At 43.3% G+C, this 18,292-nt stretch overlaps 1 protein-coding gene across 4 annotated transcripts in view; it reads left to right on the top strand.

Moving 5' to 3' along the window:
* Positions 1-13,841: 13,841 nt before the first annotated feature.
* LOC309577537 (integrator complex subunit 6-like) overlaps positions 13,842-18,292 on the top strand; it is a 39,946-nt gene continuing 35,495 nt past the window's right edge. For all 4 annotated transcript variants that reach the window (XR_014226772.1, XR_014226773.1, XM_082289644.1 and 1 more), the window contains exons 1-2: positions 13,842-14,018; positions 14,102-14,179. Coding sequence is in view for 2 of the 4 variants with exons in the window: in XM_082289644.1 (XP_082145770.1) it covers positions 13,908-14,018; positions 14,102-14,179 (189 nt within the window). In the remaining 2 variants the exon portion in view is untranslated. The remainder of the gene's footprint in view (positions 14,019-14,101; positions 14,180-18,292) is intronic.

The raw sequence follows: 18,292 nt of genomic DNA, 5'->3' as shown, positions 1-18,292 counted from the left end.
AGGAAAATTATTTTGGAGAGAAAATATTGAAACAAGACACCAGATGATCTCAGAAGTTTTCCTCTAAAATGAAATTTTGAGAAAATTATTGATTGCTTGAAGCATTTCATTACAGTAAAAGTGGGCTTTAGCTGGGAAAGGTGTTCCCATCATAAGGGAAGCACAGATCCTCATAAAACTTCTGGCCTAGTGCATTCTTTCTCCAACACAAAACTAATAGCACAGTTCAGTATAGAACACATACATATTGCAGTGGTGTACTCTTACTTTCAGTTTTCTTTATACTTTTTGTAGTAATACTGATAAATTCACCAAAGCCTTATTACACTCACACGAAATATTTTACTAAGAGAAACAATGTACAGTTGGAATACTTTGGATTGTATTAGGATAAAAGTTGATAAAGTTATACCACTGAAATTATAGCAAAAGGAGATAAAAAATAGATCCATGGAATTTATTGAAAACAACAGCACTGCTGTCTGACCTTATTTCTGCCCTCTACACAGTCATTAGCAAGACTGTGCCATTTATTTACAGCTTCCTCCTATTGCAGGCCCAATCTTAGGCAGTAAATTCGATTACAGAAGTATTTTCACTGAAGCAGTTGTGTTTCGAATAAAGTTACCAACTTATTTTCTCACAAAAAAATCAAGAAAATGCATGGCAACCTTGTATGCTTTGTCCATAACTTTGATAACTCTTCCCAGTGATACAATTTAGGGTCAAGTCGACCTTTATGGGTTTCACAGCCAAAGCAACAGTTATATAAAAAGGATGAATGAGCAACAACAAAAGAGAAAGGCTGGGATCATATAATCTGAACACAATAATTGCCTGCATTTATACTTTACTATTTCAGTGAGGGAGGCAGCACTGGAGAGTGGTAAAACTCATAACTTTAAGTAAGGAAATGGAGGTTCTGCTCTCATTTCTGCCTTTTATTCCCTGTATTGCCCTAAGTCATTTAAGACCAGACTGCAAATGCTACCCTAGATTAAAAAGGCAGAAAGCGTGCAATTAAAAACAAACAAACAAACAAACCACAAAGCAAACCAAACTTGTTACCACAGTCAAAATTCTGCTGGGTGGTGAAGAAAAGGGGGCATGCAGCAGTCAAGGTGATTTTTACGACAAAAGTGCCTTTGGCTCCAACTGATTAGACACTGACTTCTTCCTCAGCGAATGAGAATAAAATATTGACACCATGTGAAGCATGTTGGATGTGAGTTGGTTTATATGACTGTAAACAGCTGGGACTAATATTTGTCACTAAACTAAAATATTGGCAACTACACAAGTTGAGAGTGTCTACAAGGAGAGTGTCTCTGTTGCTCAGTCTTGCTGGTTGGTTATGCTCCCTGCTTTAGTTTTTTTCTGGGATACAAAAGGCTCCATTTTCACACAGACTAATAACTTAATTATTACAAGAGATGTATGACATGCCCATAACCATGGCTGATAGAAGTGTTTCAATTTTGTGTGATCCTAGACCAAATCTGGGCTCATCTGGAGAGCTTCTTCCAGCATGGCAATACTTGGTTTTTACAGGACTTTCTTTCCTTTCTCTACAGGATTCTGGGGAAGGCATCTGGAAAGGCTTAAGGAGCTGGATAAATTTTGGGTCCCCTTGAGGGAGTAGGAAAGAGTCCCTAGCCTTTGAGGCCAGAAATTCATACTTTCCTTACTTTGTTTGCAAAAACTGACCTGTCTCTCTCCCCAAGGTTTAAAAAGGAAGGGACTCTTTTAGAGAGGCAACAGATTGGCCTCAATGTCATTCAAGCCAACAGAGTTTTTGTTCAGCTGCTGTATTTGAGGCTTAACTACTTCTGATTTTAACTGTTCTTAAAATATTTCTGCACTAACAATGTAGAATATTAGCACACATAAGTCTGTGGGGCTTGCTGTAACAGTTTGCTTATAGTTTCATTGACCTTGACAGCAGTAAACAATAGTGTTTCCAGAGGGAGAACTGAGTTTTTCTGTGTTTGTTGTGCTAGTTCTTGGTTCAGGAATTTTTTTCCACTATTGTCCATTAAAATTTGTTTTATGGCCTGTGTGACACAGTGACTGATGCTGAAATCCTCTGATGTTTTTTGGAAATGCAATAGAAGCAATTTCCAGCCCATGTCACAGGAAATTTGCATGTTCCAATGAATAAAAATTAATGAAGCAGGATGTGTGGGAAGACCTGGTAGTGACAGAATCACTCCCAGCTGCTTTCTTGGTTGCAGAGTAATCACAAAATGAAGATTTTTACCAAGCTTGTTTAAATCCTCATCACTGGATTTTGGAAGGATGTGGCCACTGCCAGCTGCCTTGCTGAGTTATGTGTATGTTCTGTACCTCTGGAAAACTCATGATTAGGCTCTGACCAGAAAAACAAGCCTCAGTGAGAAAGAACTGTCACCGAACCCCTAAAGTCCACTGTCTACAGAGTCCCATTTCTTAGATGAGCTGGTTTTGTTTTAATGGTATTAAGGAAAAGCTCTATTTGGAGGCAGAGGGCAGAGTGTAACCCTGGCCTCTGAAATCAGATTGCACTCTTTTGCCTATCTACTGGGAAAGGAGCAGCTGAGGATAAAGCTTGCACACAGGCAGCTCTGTATAGTGTTTCAAGGAAAGCTTTAGAAAAGATAGGATTCTTATTTTGTACTTTAACAAAGAGCTGCACTGACTGCAGGAGTCTTCATGTTACACTCACAGCAAATACAGCACTTTTCCATGGCATTGCTGCAGCACTGCCCTACCTCATTTTATTGCCCTTCTTGTTTGCCACATCACCAGCTCCAGGGAGCTGGGGGTGCTGTGGATGTGCCAGTCCCAGAGCCTGGAGGCAAAGGGTTCATGGAAGAGTTTTCTGAGTCTCTGCAAGCAATGAGAAGTTAAGAGTCCAGACTTTGCTGCTTTTGCTTGAAAATAGTAAACAAGTAAGAAAAATATTATGGTTGTATCTGATATGCAGCAAGGCTTTAAATTTGAGTTTACTTACCTTTCAAGTGCTCCACATATCCCTTATTTGACCAGAGCTTTGCAAACGTGGCCCTGTGAGGGTTACAGGGGTAATTGGCTAGCAGCCTAGGACTGTATTTAATTAGCAAGGAACGCACCGGCCCTAACTGCATTCTCTGTAGGAGTCACAACCCACATGGCTACAGGTGCTGTCCTGTTTGCTCCTCAGGCCCAGGGACTACCCTTCCTCCGGCAGGAGTGCTGCATGTTGCAGCTTGTGCTGCATTTGGAAAAGAATATGTTTGGATATCACTATCAGACAAAAGTCTATTTTCTGATTTTTGCTCTGCCATAATGACAGGCAACATCCTCAGGTTTAGGGTCCTGCTGCCCTTAGTACACAAACAACTGGTTGCCATAACTTTGCTGGATTCACATTTTTTAATGCCTCTTTGATTAACCATTTTGGGATAGCTGGGCCTGCCTCTGACTAGCATCAGCTGCTGATCTTCCTGAGTTCATCTGGAGTTTTAAGTGATTGATACCTCAGAGAATTAAGCTCAAAGTGCACCAAGCGAGACTGCCTAGAGCGAAAATACCCACAGTCAAAGCCCATTAACTGAAATGTCTGTGTTTCACTGAAAGTCCCTTTGGAAAGCTGAGGCTAATTTTCCTTTGTTGCCACCATTCTGAATACTCTGCCTTGATACACTAAGATGTAATATACTGTTCTGGTTTTTTAAGCAGTTTGATGATTAAATACTGTCTTTAGTGCTAATTTATGAATTTTTCAAAAAAGGTAACTTCTATTTTTATGGTGATTTTAGCTTTATCAGGTGATGGTTTGCCTGGGACATGATTCAGGTAAGCACCTGTTCTGTGTATCAAAGAGTAATTTATGATTTCAGTGCATTAAGTTATGTATTTTGCATCATGGAGGCTCCTCCTAAAGAGCAAAAGGAACCGTGTAGAACTGTGCTTCTCTCTTTGCTTGTTTTCCTTCTGATCTACACTTGTTTTTTCATAACCACTTTTCATAGGTTTGTTCCTTTATTTTTCCTCTATACATCCATTTTCCTGCATTTTATTTTCCTCGTTGTTAGTGTTCCTTACTGTGTGAGCACTGAGAAGACCTGAGTAACTGGAGAAGGGAAAAGGCTTATTGAGCACTTAGCTGGAAACCCCAAGGCATTGCATTGAGATACAAACCCCTGAGGGGCACTGTTCAGTCTCAGTGACTCCCTTCCCAGAAGACCCACAGCAGCAGGGGTGCTGAACAACTCAGGACCCCTCTGCCTTAGTGCAAGTGTACCATTTGCCTCTATTTTTCAATTTAATATGTTCCTAAGCTGATAATACAAGTGCTGTGGGAACCTTGATTCACCAGTAGCTTATCACAGATTTCCACTGTGCCAGACTGTCACTAGGCTTTTGTGGTCTTCCCCCTTGAATTTTTAACTTCATTTCTTGTAAAAATATATATATGTAAGGTCTATACCCAGCACTGATCACCCACCGTGTCCTTTTTCCTTCCTCCTTGTCTGCTGCCTTCTCCTCTCTTCTGCTTTTCTGCTGGATGGTAAAATGAGGGAGCAGGATGTGTTTGCTGGGAGGAAAGGGGCGTTTGCACAGGGAGATGGCAGGGGGTGGCAGGAGCGTGGGGCTGGGGATAAGGGACAAGCTGCCTGTCCCTGGCTCAGTGGTGATGTAGAGTGTGTGTTGTGCAAGGCTGCAGAAGTGTTGGGGTGACAAATGAGCATGTTGGGACATGGGAAAGGACTGGCACAAACTCCCAGTTCAGTTGGATTTTCCTTGCAAACACAATGGGTTTAGCTGAATAGGGAATAATTGAAGTTTGAAAATGTTTGGATGAGAACTAGCATTATTACAGCCTTTTATTTTTAATAAAAGGGTGAGCATAATCATAATTGGAAATTTTTGTCCTTTATATGAATGTTGAATATAAAATCTTTTATTGCAGGTATTATTTTTTAAAAATTAAACTGAGTGACTTCAGGGTGGAGTTTCTGGTTTTTCTTTTTGTTTGTTTGGTTTTCCTTGCTGTCTTAGGTAAATTGTTACTTTCACTTGTCTATGGAGACCAGTTGTTTGGTTGCTTTGTCTTTCTTTTTTTGTAGAAAGTCCTGAATTATTATTGGGGACTGATGAGCATTTTGACCAATAATGAGGGCAGCTACACTTTTTACCCTTTAAATATGAGCTAAATGCTACAATTAAATGCCAAAACATAGGATCGAAATTTTCCTTGGTTTAACCCGAGGTAATGCAATATTCTCTCTCTGCACAATTATAAGTGTTGTTGCTCTAGGGAAAAATGGGGGAGGGTTGGATTGCAACGCTCTCCCAGAAGCATCTCCTGCCCTCTGAGGAAGTCTGCTGGAAGACAGAGTCGGGCAGGAGAATGCAGAGAACGTTTTCTGCTCCTTAGTGATGTGCAACACCCGGGCTCACGGCTCAGCACAGAACAACAGGAACTGCCACGCTGTTTCCAGGAACAGCCAGCAGCACACAGGGAGGAAGGAAAAGGCCACATACCGAATCATCTTGACTTGGTGCCTCCTCCCAGCTCTGGGTAAGGGTTTGAAAACACAAAAGTTTCACCAAAGCTACAGTGTTTATTTGCTGTTGATCCCACATGAATTTGTTTAATGCCTTTTAAAATCCATTTTCAGTCTCCACAACCTCCTGAGGCACTGACTGCCACAATGCAATTACGGATGCTAGGAAAGAGTACTTCCTTTTGGGTGTGTTTGTTTTAAACCTGCTGCTAAACGTCTTTGTTGGATGCCCCCTCAGCTTTTGCACTGCAAGAGAAAGTGAACAATTACTCTGCGTTTACCTTCTCCATTCAGCGTTTTACACACTGCCATAATTTCCCTCTGCAGTCATCTTTTTTTTCCAACCTGAAGAGCCTTTGTCTATTTCATTTCTTCTTGCAGTGAAACTGTTCTGTATCTGAAAAAAGATAAATGTGGGCTTTTTATTACTCCTCTCTTTTTTTCTCCTCTCAGACAAAACTGTTGCATAAACCCTATACAGGAATGCCATGGTTAAAAGATTCTTTGGTGCTTCTTTGTGCCAAAATAATTAGCTTTTGACTCTTGGAAAGTACCAAAATGATTAGCTTTTGGCTCTTGGAAAGTACCAAAGGCTTCTGAAAGGAGAGAAAACTTTGTTGTAACCCTCTCCAGTTTGAGATTGTGTTCATATTCAAAACTAGGTAAGAGAATGCAGCAAGTAAACAGAAGTGTCTGGGTTTGAAGTTCTCCTTTGTTGCCAACAAACCTTCCAACTTAATACAAAAAAATCGAGTGAGTGCAAGGAAGTGACAAAACTGGGACCTGAGAGTTCAGGAAGTTCAGTAATTCAGTCTGTAGTGAGCAAGGTCAGCAGCACTAACAGGACACAGAGAGCAGCTCCACAGAGAGTGGGGCTGTTTTATTCTACTTAGTCCAGAATAAGCACAATATCTTCTATTGTGTCCAAATCTGAAGTGACAGTGGAGTAAAAGAGAGTACATTTTAATTTTAAGTTTCTGTGTTCCTATCTGGCACAAGTACTCCATCTGAGAGAGGCAAATGCAAATGTCTCCAGATCTGAGCACAACCATCTTCAGGGAACATCTTCCTGTCCCTTCAGTCTGGCAAAGTCACAAAGCTCTTCCACCTTGTGCCCTTTTTTCCTACCTTGTCACATTCGAGCTGACTCTTCAAGAGCACACCTACTTCTTGCTTCCTGCTGTGTCTCAGTTCTTTGGATTTCCCATCTGCTGTGTGCTGCTGGCAATACTGCTGCCCTGCACTGTCTCCTCTTTCCATGCTCCTACACAGAAGAGTTGCTCTCACAAGATGAGGTTGTGTCCCTGCCTAAGGTCTTCCTGGAAACTTGTTTCGTCCAAACACTTACCAGATACCTCAGGAGATGAGTTTTCACTTTCTCTTCTTCATTATCTATCTAAAAAAAAAAAAAAAAAAAAAAAAAAAAGAAGAATGAAAATATCTTTGTTTTATTTTTCCATGCACTTGCTTTTTGCTGAGTTTCTTGCTAAGCTCCCAGTGCTGCTTGGGCCTTTCGCTCCTGTCCCGCCTTATTGTCTTGTTACCACCCACTCATTAGATCATGGCTGAAATTAGCTGGTAAGAGCTACAGGGCAGGGTTGATTCCTCTGCCTCTGTAGTGAGGGCTTGATCTGGTTTTAAGTGATTTAAAAAAAAATTAGTGAAAACAACAAAATAAGCACTTTTGCAACTGGGGAAACCAAGGTAGAAAGGCCAGGTACCCATGGAAAGTGCTGGTGAAGGTCTGTAACAGAGCCAGCAAGAGCTCATGTGCCACTAAAGCCTTGTGTTCCAAGTAGATCATTCTGTCTGCTTTTGTAACTCTCTTTAATGACAAATAGTCTTTAGGATTAAATATGGGATTCCTATGCAGGAAAAATTATTTTATGAAAATTGCTTATGGTAAAATGCAATGCTTTTATGGCACAGTGTTTTCTGTATAATTTTTGGGTGTTTGGGAGAACTAAATCATGATAAACATATTCATGTCATGGAAGTGTTTGGTTTCAGTAAGATGATGATGATGATCTGTTAAGGATATGTTGGAAATGTTAATATTCATCCCTAAATTATAGTAATATTTCCTGTTTGGGACCAGTAAGTTACTTTAGGTGCCCTCAGCACAGAGTTAACATCCCATGGAATGGTGTCCATCAATATTTTGGAGACTGCCCCTAAGTTTTATTTTAAGACAAAAGGTGCCATGCCAGTGAGGGACAGTGCATGTTCCGAGTGCAGTGAAATGATGGTGAGGGGTGAAAGGTGACTTGCTGAGCTGAAATCAGAGGGCTGAGGCTCCCCAAGGCTTCCAGCAGGGTCTGGTCTGCTTTGGATCAGGCACAGGCAGCATGTGGAGTGCAGTCAGGTTAGCTAAACTTTCTCTGTGGGAGATACTTTGAACTCTGCAAGGGAGAATTTCTGTTGCAGGCAAGCCATATACATAGTAAAAAATCATAACTGTGTCCAGAAATGAAACAGCCAAGTGTGGCTTTTGCTTTGATAAATCCTGTCAGTTCAGAGCAGGTCCCAGCCCATGAGTAGTCTTTGCCATAAAGTAAATGCTGATAGGTAATAGATGAAGCAATGTGAACTTCTCACTTGGTGGCACAAATCTGCGTAACATAGCCTGGGAAAGTGACTCTCCTAACCAGTCCCTGTTGGCTCTAGTCTATTTAAACATATGTATTTTCAGGTTTCAGTTCTGGTAACGATATGCTGCTTTTATGACTCTTCCTCACAGGAACCCAGGCAGAAGGATGTAGTTTTCCTCAGAAGTGGCAATTTTTTAGTCTGTCTTCATATTTTACACTGTAGAATGTAATAAAATCCAAATCCTGCCACTTTGCGCATTTATTTAATTCATATTGTTGCTTTCCACATTGGTAATACTCTGGGTTTTGGGCTTTTTTTAATGCCTTTCATCCAAAGATCCCAAGCTGATTTGGCTTGATTCCCAGGTACAGCTTAGCAACAGTTAGCATAAGACCAGTAAAAGGAAGTAACAGGGAATTTCATGCAGTTCTTGGCTGGCTGTCAATTCAAATGCACCTACAATCAGAGCATCCCCAGCTTGTGAGCCCCTGCTTCCCGTGGCTGTGACTGCCTGGTGCAAGGCTCCTGTCTCAGCCACAAATCCCTCTCCCTTTCTCTTACCCCTCAGAACAAGCTCTGTTTTCTCCCTGTGTTTATAAGCGAGAGATGATAAATCTTTCTGTGGGGAGACCTTGGCAGGACATATGGGGGCTTGGGGCTGGGGCCATTAATCTGATGTTATTTGGTGTTGGATCACAAACATGCATTAGGCTGAAGCACACACTTTCAGTTTTGTATCTCCCTGCATAGGCATGTGCACAATTTTAATTTCTTTCTTATCTTCAGGTTTAGAGTAACTCAGTTCTCCAGTTTGCTAAACTGGAGAAGGTTTCAGTTTCTTTTTCAACAGCCAGAATATTTTTCAAACTTTTATTGTGAATGTTGTTTCTTCCTTGGAGACTCTTGGACTTTGAAACCTGTTCTCATATGGAAAGCCTTGCCTGTCTGGAAATCTGTTCTGGCTTGCTTTGCTGTTCAAAGTGCTGCTTCGTGGGTTAATTTTATGTCTCCTCGGAGACATTTTGTCAGAATTTTGCTTATCTACCAGTATTGCAAAACGATCCCCCATCTTAGGCAACCAATCACTTCCTCATCCTCTTCTCATTGGTCTTTAAAGCAAAATGGAAATTAAACCATATCTGCTATTACACGGGCTGGGTATCTGGCTTTCACCTTTGGACTGTGGGCATATTAACTGTGCTTGCATAAAAACCTTGCAGGAAGAGGAACCTTGCTGAACTGTGCACAGCAAAGGGTTAACACATGTCTGAGGGAGAAGGGGAAAAAATCAGGATGGCTGGACTCTGCCCCTTTGCTAAGTGGCTGCTTTTTCTGAAGTACATGGAAGACAGATGAAAATCCTCAGAGCTGCCCTGAATTATCTTCCTGAGCATACAGCTCTCTTTTTTTTTGTAGTTAAATATGACAGTTATAGTGCTGTATTTATGCACAGTCAATAAATCAGCAGAAAAACGTGCTGCAGTCAGGGCATGTATCCATAGTCTGTTCCTTATATTTTAGCTGAAAGTGGAATTCCTGAATTTGCTGAAGCCGGTGAAAAGAAATTCAGGTGCACATTTCCACCAGAGACTTACACAAAGTCTGATGGCTCACAGTAACCAGGGTTTGCTCCTCAGCTTCCATTACTGTCCTCCCATCTGCAAACCCAGACTCCTGAAAAGCAGCAAAAGGGCAAATTTTGGATCAGGCTCCCAAACTCTTGAGTGGAATCATTGCAGAAAGGAGATGGAACAAGTGAAAGGGGCAGAAATCTTTAAGGGTGAGTGGAAGTTTGTAGTGTAGTTACAAAATAGAAAAAAGAAAAAAGGTCCTGCTAAGCAATATCCTGGAAAATACTGGTTTGGAGGGTTTGTTTGTGTTCGTTGGTTTGGGGTTTTTTTTTCTGTTTTGTTTTTCCAGAAGGGGCTGTGTGACACACTGGCAGAAGCAGGCTGGCCTTTTCTAGTGTCTGGCTTAAGAGCAGCTAACTGCTGACAGGGGAGAATATTTTGCTGTGATACAGCACACAATATCAAAGGACTTGAATTTGCTCAGCTTCTGCCATCTTGAATATAACTGCGAAGGAGCTGTTATTTAGCACAATTTCTTACCTTCCACATGCAGGTTCAGCTGCACACAAAATTCTTTAAGTTAACCTGGGGTTTCACCTTTCTGAAAGGGATGGCACAGATCTATGGCTGGCTAAGACCTAAACCCTTCTGAATTCTCACTGTGGTACTGAAAAATGCACCTTGTGTGGGGCCAAGCAAGTCCCTTAGCTTTGGTGGCAGCCCCTTTTTTTGTGTATTAGGGATCATACCTCCCAGCTCATGGCATGGATTAATCTCTATTTTGGTAGTGATTTAGCAGTGACCAATTCTGCTCTGGCTGGAAGCATTTAAAATTAAGCAGGAAAGTCATCCAGGCAGCTGTATTACATGACCAAGATAGGGAGTCACAGCAGCAGAGGAAGGTTTAAGGGTTTAGCTGTTGATCCAGATTTTAAGTAGATAATTTCTGACAAATGTATCCAGTGTGCCCCAAATTCAGGTGGCTAATCGATGCCAAAGCTGAGTACCTTCAGTGCCTAAAGCAGCATGGCTTCTGTCTCACAGGTGTATTACTTGTTCAGGGCACAAAGCAGCTAGGTGAGAAAAAAGTAAGATGAAGCAATATAAAAGTGTTAAGAAATGAACTGTTAGTGCTAAAATCCTGTTAGAAGCAACAGCTTAGGACAAGAAACAGAAAAATAATACTTTATCAGCACAACAGGAAAAAATACCACTGATCTGTTTGGTTCAAAAATTATTAATCCAGAATTCTGTTCCTTTTTACTGTGGGATAGAATATCTACACAGAAATTATTTCAAAATATTTAATTATAGGAGAGCTTAACCTGCTGTAGCTGTTGTGATTAATTGCCCCATAAAGAAAATTTCTTTAACTATTGCAGTTGAAGAAATGTAGATGAGTGTATTTTCAATCAAAAACCAAGAAAAGTTTAAACTCTATAGAGGTGATGAATGTCCACCGCCATAGCTGCCAGGTAGTCAGCATTGCAAACACAAATTGTACAGAGGAGCAGTAAAAGCCACTCTAGCTGCATTCATGCATGTAAGCAACCATGGTGTCTGTAATTTCAGGAATAAAAAGTGTCTCATTAAACTAAATAAATGCCTTGTACTGTGCCTAGAAGCTTACTAGACTTTAGCTCTTGCAGTGTCCAGCTGGAGCAGGATCCAAAAAACAAGATCCTCAAGAGAGAAAGAGGGAGACTAAATGAACTTTGCCTGCTACTGCCCTTGGAAAGGTCAATCTGTGATATGGGAAACAAGAGTTTCATCTTGACCTTTAAATACTATGTTTGGATGGGAGAGAAGTGGCTTTTAGGTATCTGGTGATCTGGAATAAAAAAAAAAAAAAGGTGAGGATATGAACTTGTAATTGTTTAGCATTTCATACAGCCAGTCAAGGAGGCTGCAGGACATGGGGCCGCTGGGTTGCCAGCTGGAATTGGCTGAGGTCAGCTGGAGGCAGAAGGGAGTCTCTGACCTCATCTGGTTGACACGAGAGCAATGCATAGGTGGCCTCATCGAGTTCCCGGTGCCAGGACCTGGCGGTGTTAGGTGGCATCTTCTACCAATAGTTCAGTTTCCATTCAGGCCTTTGCAATCCATTCCTGTCCAGGAGTTATCTTTCCAGACTAACATGCAGCGGTACAAAAATACAGTATGTGCATTTTTATCTTATCTATAGAGATTCAAATCCCATTTGTTTCAGTCTGGCTCCATTCATGTGTACTAATCACTTGCGTAAAAATATTTATCTGTTTATCCCTCCTGGCATTTCTGCTATGATTGCTGAAATTCAGAAACTTTGATTGAAGATACACTCACACATGCACAACTTACGGAGGGCTTGGATAATGGAATGGAGTCTCCAAGTTTGACGGGATTCTCTTTCAAAATGAGCTGCTTTTCAACTTTCAACTTGAACACACTTTTGGTTCAATAGAATTAAATAATGAGATAATGTTATTTGAAAAATACCTGCAAAAGTTTTTTTAAAAGACAAACTTCTTTCTAAAGCCAATATAGAGACTATGCAGGTCCTGCATGCAGGTGTTGGGCTTTTTCTGGTGACAAAAGGGATGAGTACATGCCTGAATTAAATGAGTTTACATCTCTAATTATTCTGATCAAAATGGGCAATGGTATCTTTACCAACATTCATATTTCATAATGCTCTGTAATGGGACATTAGAATTCACCTGTGATGTTGTGCAACAATAGTATTGTCCAAGTGCTTCACAAAAGCTGAGTGAGAACTGAAACTGATTCTACCTGCTGTTGAAATGAATGGCAAAAAAATATGTGGAAAAAGCCTTTGAATTTAAAAGCACTGGAAAATATTATCAGTTTCTTTATTATTTTAAAATAAGATTTATGTTGACAGTGCTGCTTTTGTGTGCTTTGGATTTACTCCTGGAAGCAAACAAGCATTCATGAGCGGACATAGTGCTAAATACTTCCTCAGTCTCCTTCCCCTTATCTGTTTGCTATCAGTGGTGGCTGCCAGGCCCACCGGAGCAGGACACCTTGAAGAGGACGCTCAGGGAGGACCTTATTTCTCTCTAAAATTACCTGAAAGGAGGTTGTAGCCAGGTGCGAGTTGGGCTCTTCTCCCAGGCAACCAGCGGCAGGACACAGGGACATGGCCTTGAGCTGTACCAGGGGAGGTTTAGGTTGGACATCAGGAGGAATTCCTTCACAGAAAGGGTGATTAGACCCTGGAACAGGCTGCCCAGGGAGGTGGTGGAGTCACCATTCCTGCAGGTGTTTAAGGAAAGACTGGATGTGGCACTGAGTGCCATGGTTTGGTTGACAAGGTGATGTTGGGCCATAGGTTGGACTCGATCTCAGAGAGACTTTCCAAGCTAATTGATTCTGTGATCCCTGCTTTCAGATACTTTTTTTTTTTTTTTAAATCTGAGCGGTAGGAAATAATGCAGGGTTTATGCATTTTCAGTTTTGCTACAATTAATTTGTTGCCATCCTGCCTTGATCCAGGTACACTGAGGTGCCCTGTTGGTGTGTGATGCCCAGATACAGGCACTGCCTGTGGGAGATGGCTGTTAACCGAACGGGAAAGGATCGCATGGGGGGGTCTGGGGATTTAGTGCTTAAGTGAAACCTCTAGAGACCAGGAACGGGGGCGATTATGTCACCGGGTGAGCAGCTGAGAGGCTTCGCTCGGCTCCCCGGGGCCAGCGCACAGCTCCTGCACATTCCCCTCTGCCCCGCAGGACTCCCCAGCCATCGAGGGCTGCGCGGGCCGAGGGGAGGCGGCGTCGAGGTGACTCAGCCGCGAGTACCGGGAGGTACAGGGGAAACACGAAAGGATGGGGATCAGCACCAAGCGCGAGGCAGCGGCCCGCGGAGGGCCGGGCGGGGCGGCCCCTGGAGCTCGGGGCGGGGGACCCCGCAGAGAGGCGGGGCGGGCGCTGTGTGTGTGTGACAGGTGCGGCGCGCGCGCGCCCGCCGTCACCGCGCTGCCCCCCTCCCTTCCTTCCCTCCCGCCCCGCGCGCGCTGCCATGAATATGCAAATACGGGTATAATTGCCAGCCAATGGCGTGCGCGCTGGTCACATGGTGCTGGTGGAGGCTCAGGGAAGAGAAGTTGAGTCCGGGCGAGCTTGGGCAGCGCCGCCAGAGCCGAGCGAGCCGCGGGCGAGCGCCGCGCCTCCTCCGCAGGGAGCCCGCCGGCCGGGGCTCTGCCTGGACCATGCCGATCCTCCTCTTCCTCATAGACACGTCCGCCTCTATGAACCAGCGGGCGTACCTGGGCACCAGCTACCTGGACATCGCCAAGGGCGCCGTGGAGATCTTCATGAAGGTGAGTGCGCGGCGCCGGGGGAGCCGCCGCCCCCCTCGCCCCCTTCGCCCCGCTCACGCCTCTTCTCTCCGCTCTCTCCGCAGCTGCGGGCCCGGGACCCGGCCAGCCGCGGCGACAGGTACATGCTGGTTACGTTCGACGAGCCGCCCTACTGCATCAAGGTAATGATCCCCCCGGCCGCCTCGGCCCCGCGGCGGGGCCGCCCTTGGCGCGGCGCGGCCCCGTCCGGCCCGGCGGCGGCAGCAGCAGCCTGTGAAGATGGCGGACATTTTGCTTTTGTATGGAGGAGAGAGGCTGAGGGCGCTGCTGAGATGGAGGAGGGGGGGGGAGGAGACGGGCGGGCCGTGATTCACCGCCCCGGCGCAGCGAGGGGCGGCCGCGCTCCGCCCCCCGCGGGGCGGTGGCTCCGGCGGGGCCATCAGCGCGCTCGGGCCCAGCGCAGCCCTGAGACCCCCGGGACACACGGGCAGGGTGGGGCAGGCAGTGCCCAACCCCAGCGGGCAGGGCACGGCGAGTTGCTCCTCACAGCTGCGAGGCAGGAGCACGGAGCCCTGGCTCTGGCGCGGCTGTGGGTGTGGGACAGCACCCGTGGCTGTTTCCGCCTCCGCAGTTCAAGAAGCCACAGTGTTGGGGTTGTGTGTCCCCCTGTACCCCGCCCCCTCGCCCATCCTGCTGAGCACGGTAGCCTGCACCAGTTCTGTGAAAGGTGCTCGCAGCCGCCACTCCACGCAGGGATGTGGTGAGCTGGATGTGAAGCCATCGAATTATCAAGGTTGGAAGAGACCATTAAGATCACCAAGTCCAGCCATTAACCCAGTACTGCTACTGTACTAATTCCTAAACCACTAAACCACATCATCCAGTGCCAGCCTCTTAAACACCTCCAGGGACAGCGACTCCACCACCTTCCTAACAGCCTGACTTCCTGAATCATGAGAATTTTTTTTCTAGTATCTAATCTGAATTTCCTGTGTCCCAGGTTAAGGCCATTTTCTCTGGTCCTTACTGTAGGCACAGCAGAAGAGACTGGTCCCTATCTCACTACAGCTTCTTGTAAAGGAGTTGTACAGAATGATGAGGTTCCCCTTGAGCTTCCTTGAGAGTAAACAAGTCTGCTTGGCTGGCTCGTCTTGTCCCCGTTTTCTCATTCCTTGAGTTTGAGGCAAGTACGGCCATGCCGTTCACATCACATTGGCTGCACCACGAGGTTTAGGCAAAAGTAAAAAAAAAAGCATGGTGCTGCATCCCTTATGCTGTAGGCTGTAGCTTGCTGATAGAAATGTGCTAACTTAAAATACTTAGGTAAAGTGTGTCACAGAAAGCATTGCTATGGGAGTTTTAGAATCCTCCTGAATAGTCCTGGATTAGGACTGTATTTGCTCAGAGTAATGCATTACTTGTCATAACTGTTGGGCTGTAGACCCATGCTGTGAAGGCCAAAGAAGTTAATGTATGAGTACATTGTTGGTCATCCTAGAGAAGAAAGGAAAATACTCTAGACCTCCCAGCTAGAACTTCTTGAGACATTTTAAAAATAAGTTTGCTCACTGGTGCTGTCTTACTCACATCTTTGTTAATGAGGAAATGTAATTATCATGAGCTATAAATCTTTGCTCCTTTCATCAGTAATAAATTTACACAGCTTTCTGAAGTGACAAGTCATAGAGTAAGTATTTATTGTTTGGTATTGCACCTTGCATTTCCTCAGAAGAAAGTGTGGAAGTAATTTCTGTGGATTGAAACCATCCTTGACTTACAGAAACTTAATGTCAAAAAACCTACATCTACCTAGGAGAGGTGTTTTTTAGACATGATGCACACACCATTTGCCCCATCTGTGTGTGTGGCTGGATGCAAACCCCAAGTCTTTGTTATGTGAGTGTTAATTGGATTTCTTGTGTCCTAGATTTATTTTCTCCTATTTTTGTGTCAAATATTTTACCAGTGTATCTTAGGTTGGAGAAATGAACTTTCTCCCTGCAATGACAGCAAGCATACTGGTGAGTTAATAAAAAAATGACTTTGCTGCTGGAGGTCTGTGTGGTAATGCTACAGGTTATTACCACATCTATACTCAGATTTGCTGAGGAAGATCCTTGTGTTTAATGAGCATCTCTGTACATTCTGATGTGCTAATGAGCATCTGACTGTTCACAGTTTTAGTAAATAGTAATTGAAATAAATGGGACTGTCATACCCATCATAGCATTCAATCATATTTAATATACAGTAAATAGCCAAGGGAAAAGAAAAGTTGTGGTTCTTGTAGCTTGCTAATGTCTTTTAGAAATTTGTATTTCTGCCTTTAGCACGCTGGTTTTTAAATTGGACCTTAAACAATCTTAAAATTTTATTTTTTCAAAAATGAGTAACTTTTCTAGGAACAGGCAGCAGATTCAATAAGTATCTGATTATAGTAATTATGATCACAAGTGAAGTTCAGCTACTGCATAAAGACTTCATGGTATAAATGAATGTTATTGCGCTGTCATCATGTCTGTTCCTTGAGCAGAGAAAGCTTCACAGGAGTGATGACTCCCTGTTTGAAGACTTGTTCTCAAGACCTGCATGGGTATTTATGATGTTCCCTCTGTTGTGTTTTCTAACAACCACAGTTGTGCTGGGAAAACTTCCTGGTCTAGGCCAGATTCTCTGTGTCTTACAGAACATGCTTGTGAAAGACATAAAATTTAGGTTTCTTTGCTAATGCTGCTGCAGTTAAATACTTTATTTCTCTTGATTTAGAGAAGGTGAAAACAAACTCTGCAAATGAATGTATTTTTCAGGCTTGCTTTCCAAGTATGTGCAGCAGTGGCGACTTTATCCTCTTGTTTTCTTTATGATTTATACTAATTAAATTACATAGTCTCTCAGATAGTTTACCAGTGAAGCACTTGAGGGAAATAATTTGGTGGTGGAGTTGAGACCACCTAGGAGGCAGAGGAATTACAGGAACTTGAGCTTTGGAGCAGGGGTAGCTGAGATACGTACTTTGGGTTTGTTTGTTTGTTTCAGAATTTGTTTGCCTGTAGCATTTAAGTATTTCAAACCAACAGCACTGGTTTACTTTTGACGGACAAGAATGTATCAAGAAAGTATGCATATGTATTGTATTGTGCTGAGTGGAAGGATCATGCTATTGCACAAATGATTTGCCAGAATCTGTGAAAGTAAGGTGGTGTTTTTGAAACTGTCTTTAGTATAGATGGTTTGAAATAATTTACAGGACCTGTTGCTTCTGTTTAATTGACTGCTTATAGCTCTCTGTGCCATTTTTTAAAAATGGAATTATTTAGTCTCTCAGTTTGCAGTGGGGCTCTGCAAAGAACTGTGATGGCAAGTGTCTACATAGGAGCCAGGGTGCTGTCCTGGGAAGGTGGGGATGGGAAGATGGGGATGACAGGAATCTCAGCCCCACTCTGGCAGCAGATGCATCTGGAACCTCATCAGCTGTTTGGCTCCTGTTTGTTACATAATGTATAGGTGGTGATTTGTGACAGCAATTACAGTGCAACCATTTATAACTCTTACTTTGTTTCCAAAATACAGTAAGAGACAAATAATTTAATATTTTAAAAGCATGTTATGAAATGTATTAACCTTGTAATTGTCAAGTGATGTGATCCTGTATAGGTCAGTGGAAAAATAGATGTACGTTCCACTGGATGTTGGATCAAACTCTGATTTTATGAACTAGGAGGGAAAATTACTGTGTTATTTCATGAAGTAAAAATGTTCAGCCTAATGTTTTTAGTGTATTTTTTTAGATTAAAATTGGAGTAGGGTGCTATCAAGTGAGTTTGTCTTAGTGGCATGTTAACATGGAAGTGAGCTGGTCTATTCTGGTATTTGGGTATCTGATTTTTGGGTATTTGGCATGTATGGGAAGGTAATAATATGTATAGTAAAGCACCTTTGTAAAAGGTGTCTACTACTTTTAAAAATCTAATGCTTAAGTTTAGATATGGAAGGAATTTATTCCCCAGTGTGTCTCCAGTTGGGCAAGAAAAATGGGTTCAAGAACAGCCCTGCTGCCTGGCAGGGTATTTGATGTTCCTGGCCTTCTAGCTAAGAGAAGTGCATTGTCTGATTCAGGGAATACGGTACTGATGTGTCCTTGTTTTGAAGGCTTTATGTCCATGGATTGCTAGAACCCGTATCTTGCTCTATCCCAGCCATGCTGTGACCTGGAGCTGCAGTACCTCCAAGCTTTGTGTGCCAGCCCCACCCTTCATATCCCTTCCTGCACAACGTGGCTGATCCGGAATGCCTGG

The sequence above is a fragment of the Coloeus monedula genome (genome assembly GCF_965178545.1).
Source record: "Coloeus monedula genome assembly, chromosome: 12".
NCBI lineage: Eukaryota > Metazoa > Chordata > Aves > Passeriformes > Corvidae > Coloeus > Coloeus monedula.
This window is presented reverse-complemented; position numbering and strand designations above follow the sequence as displayed.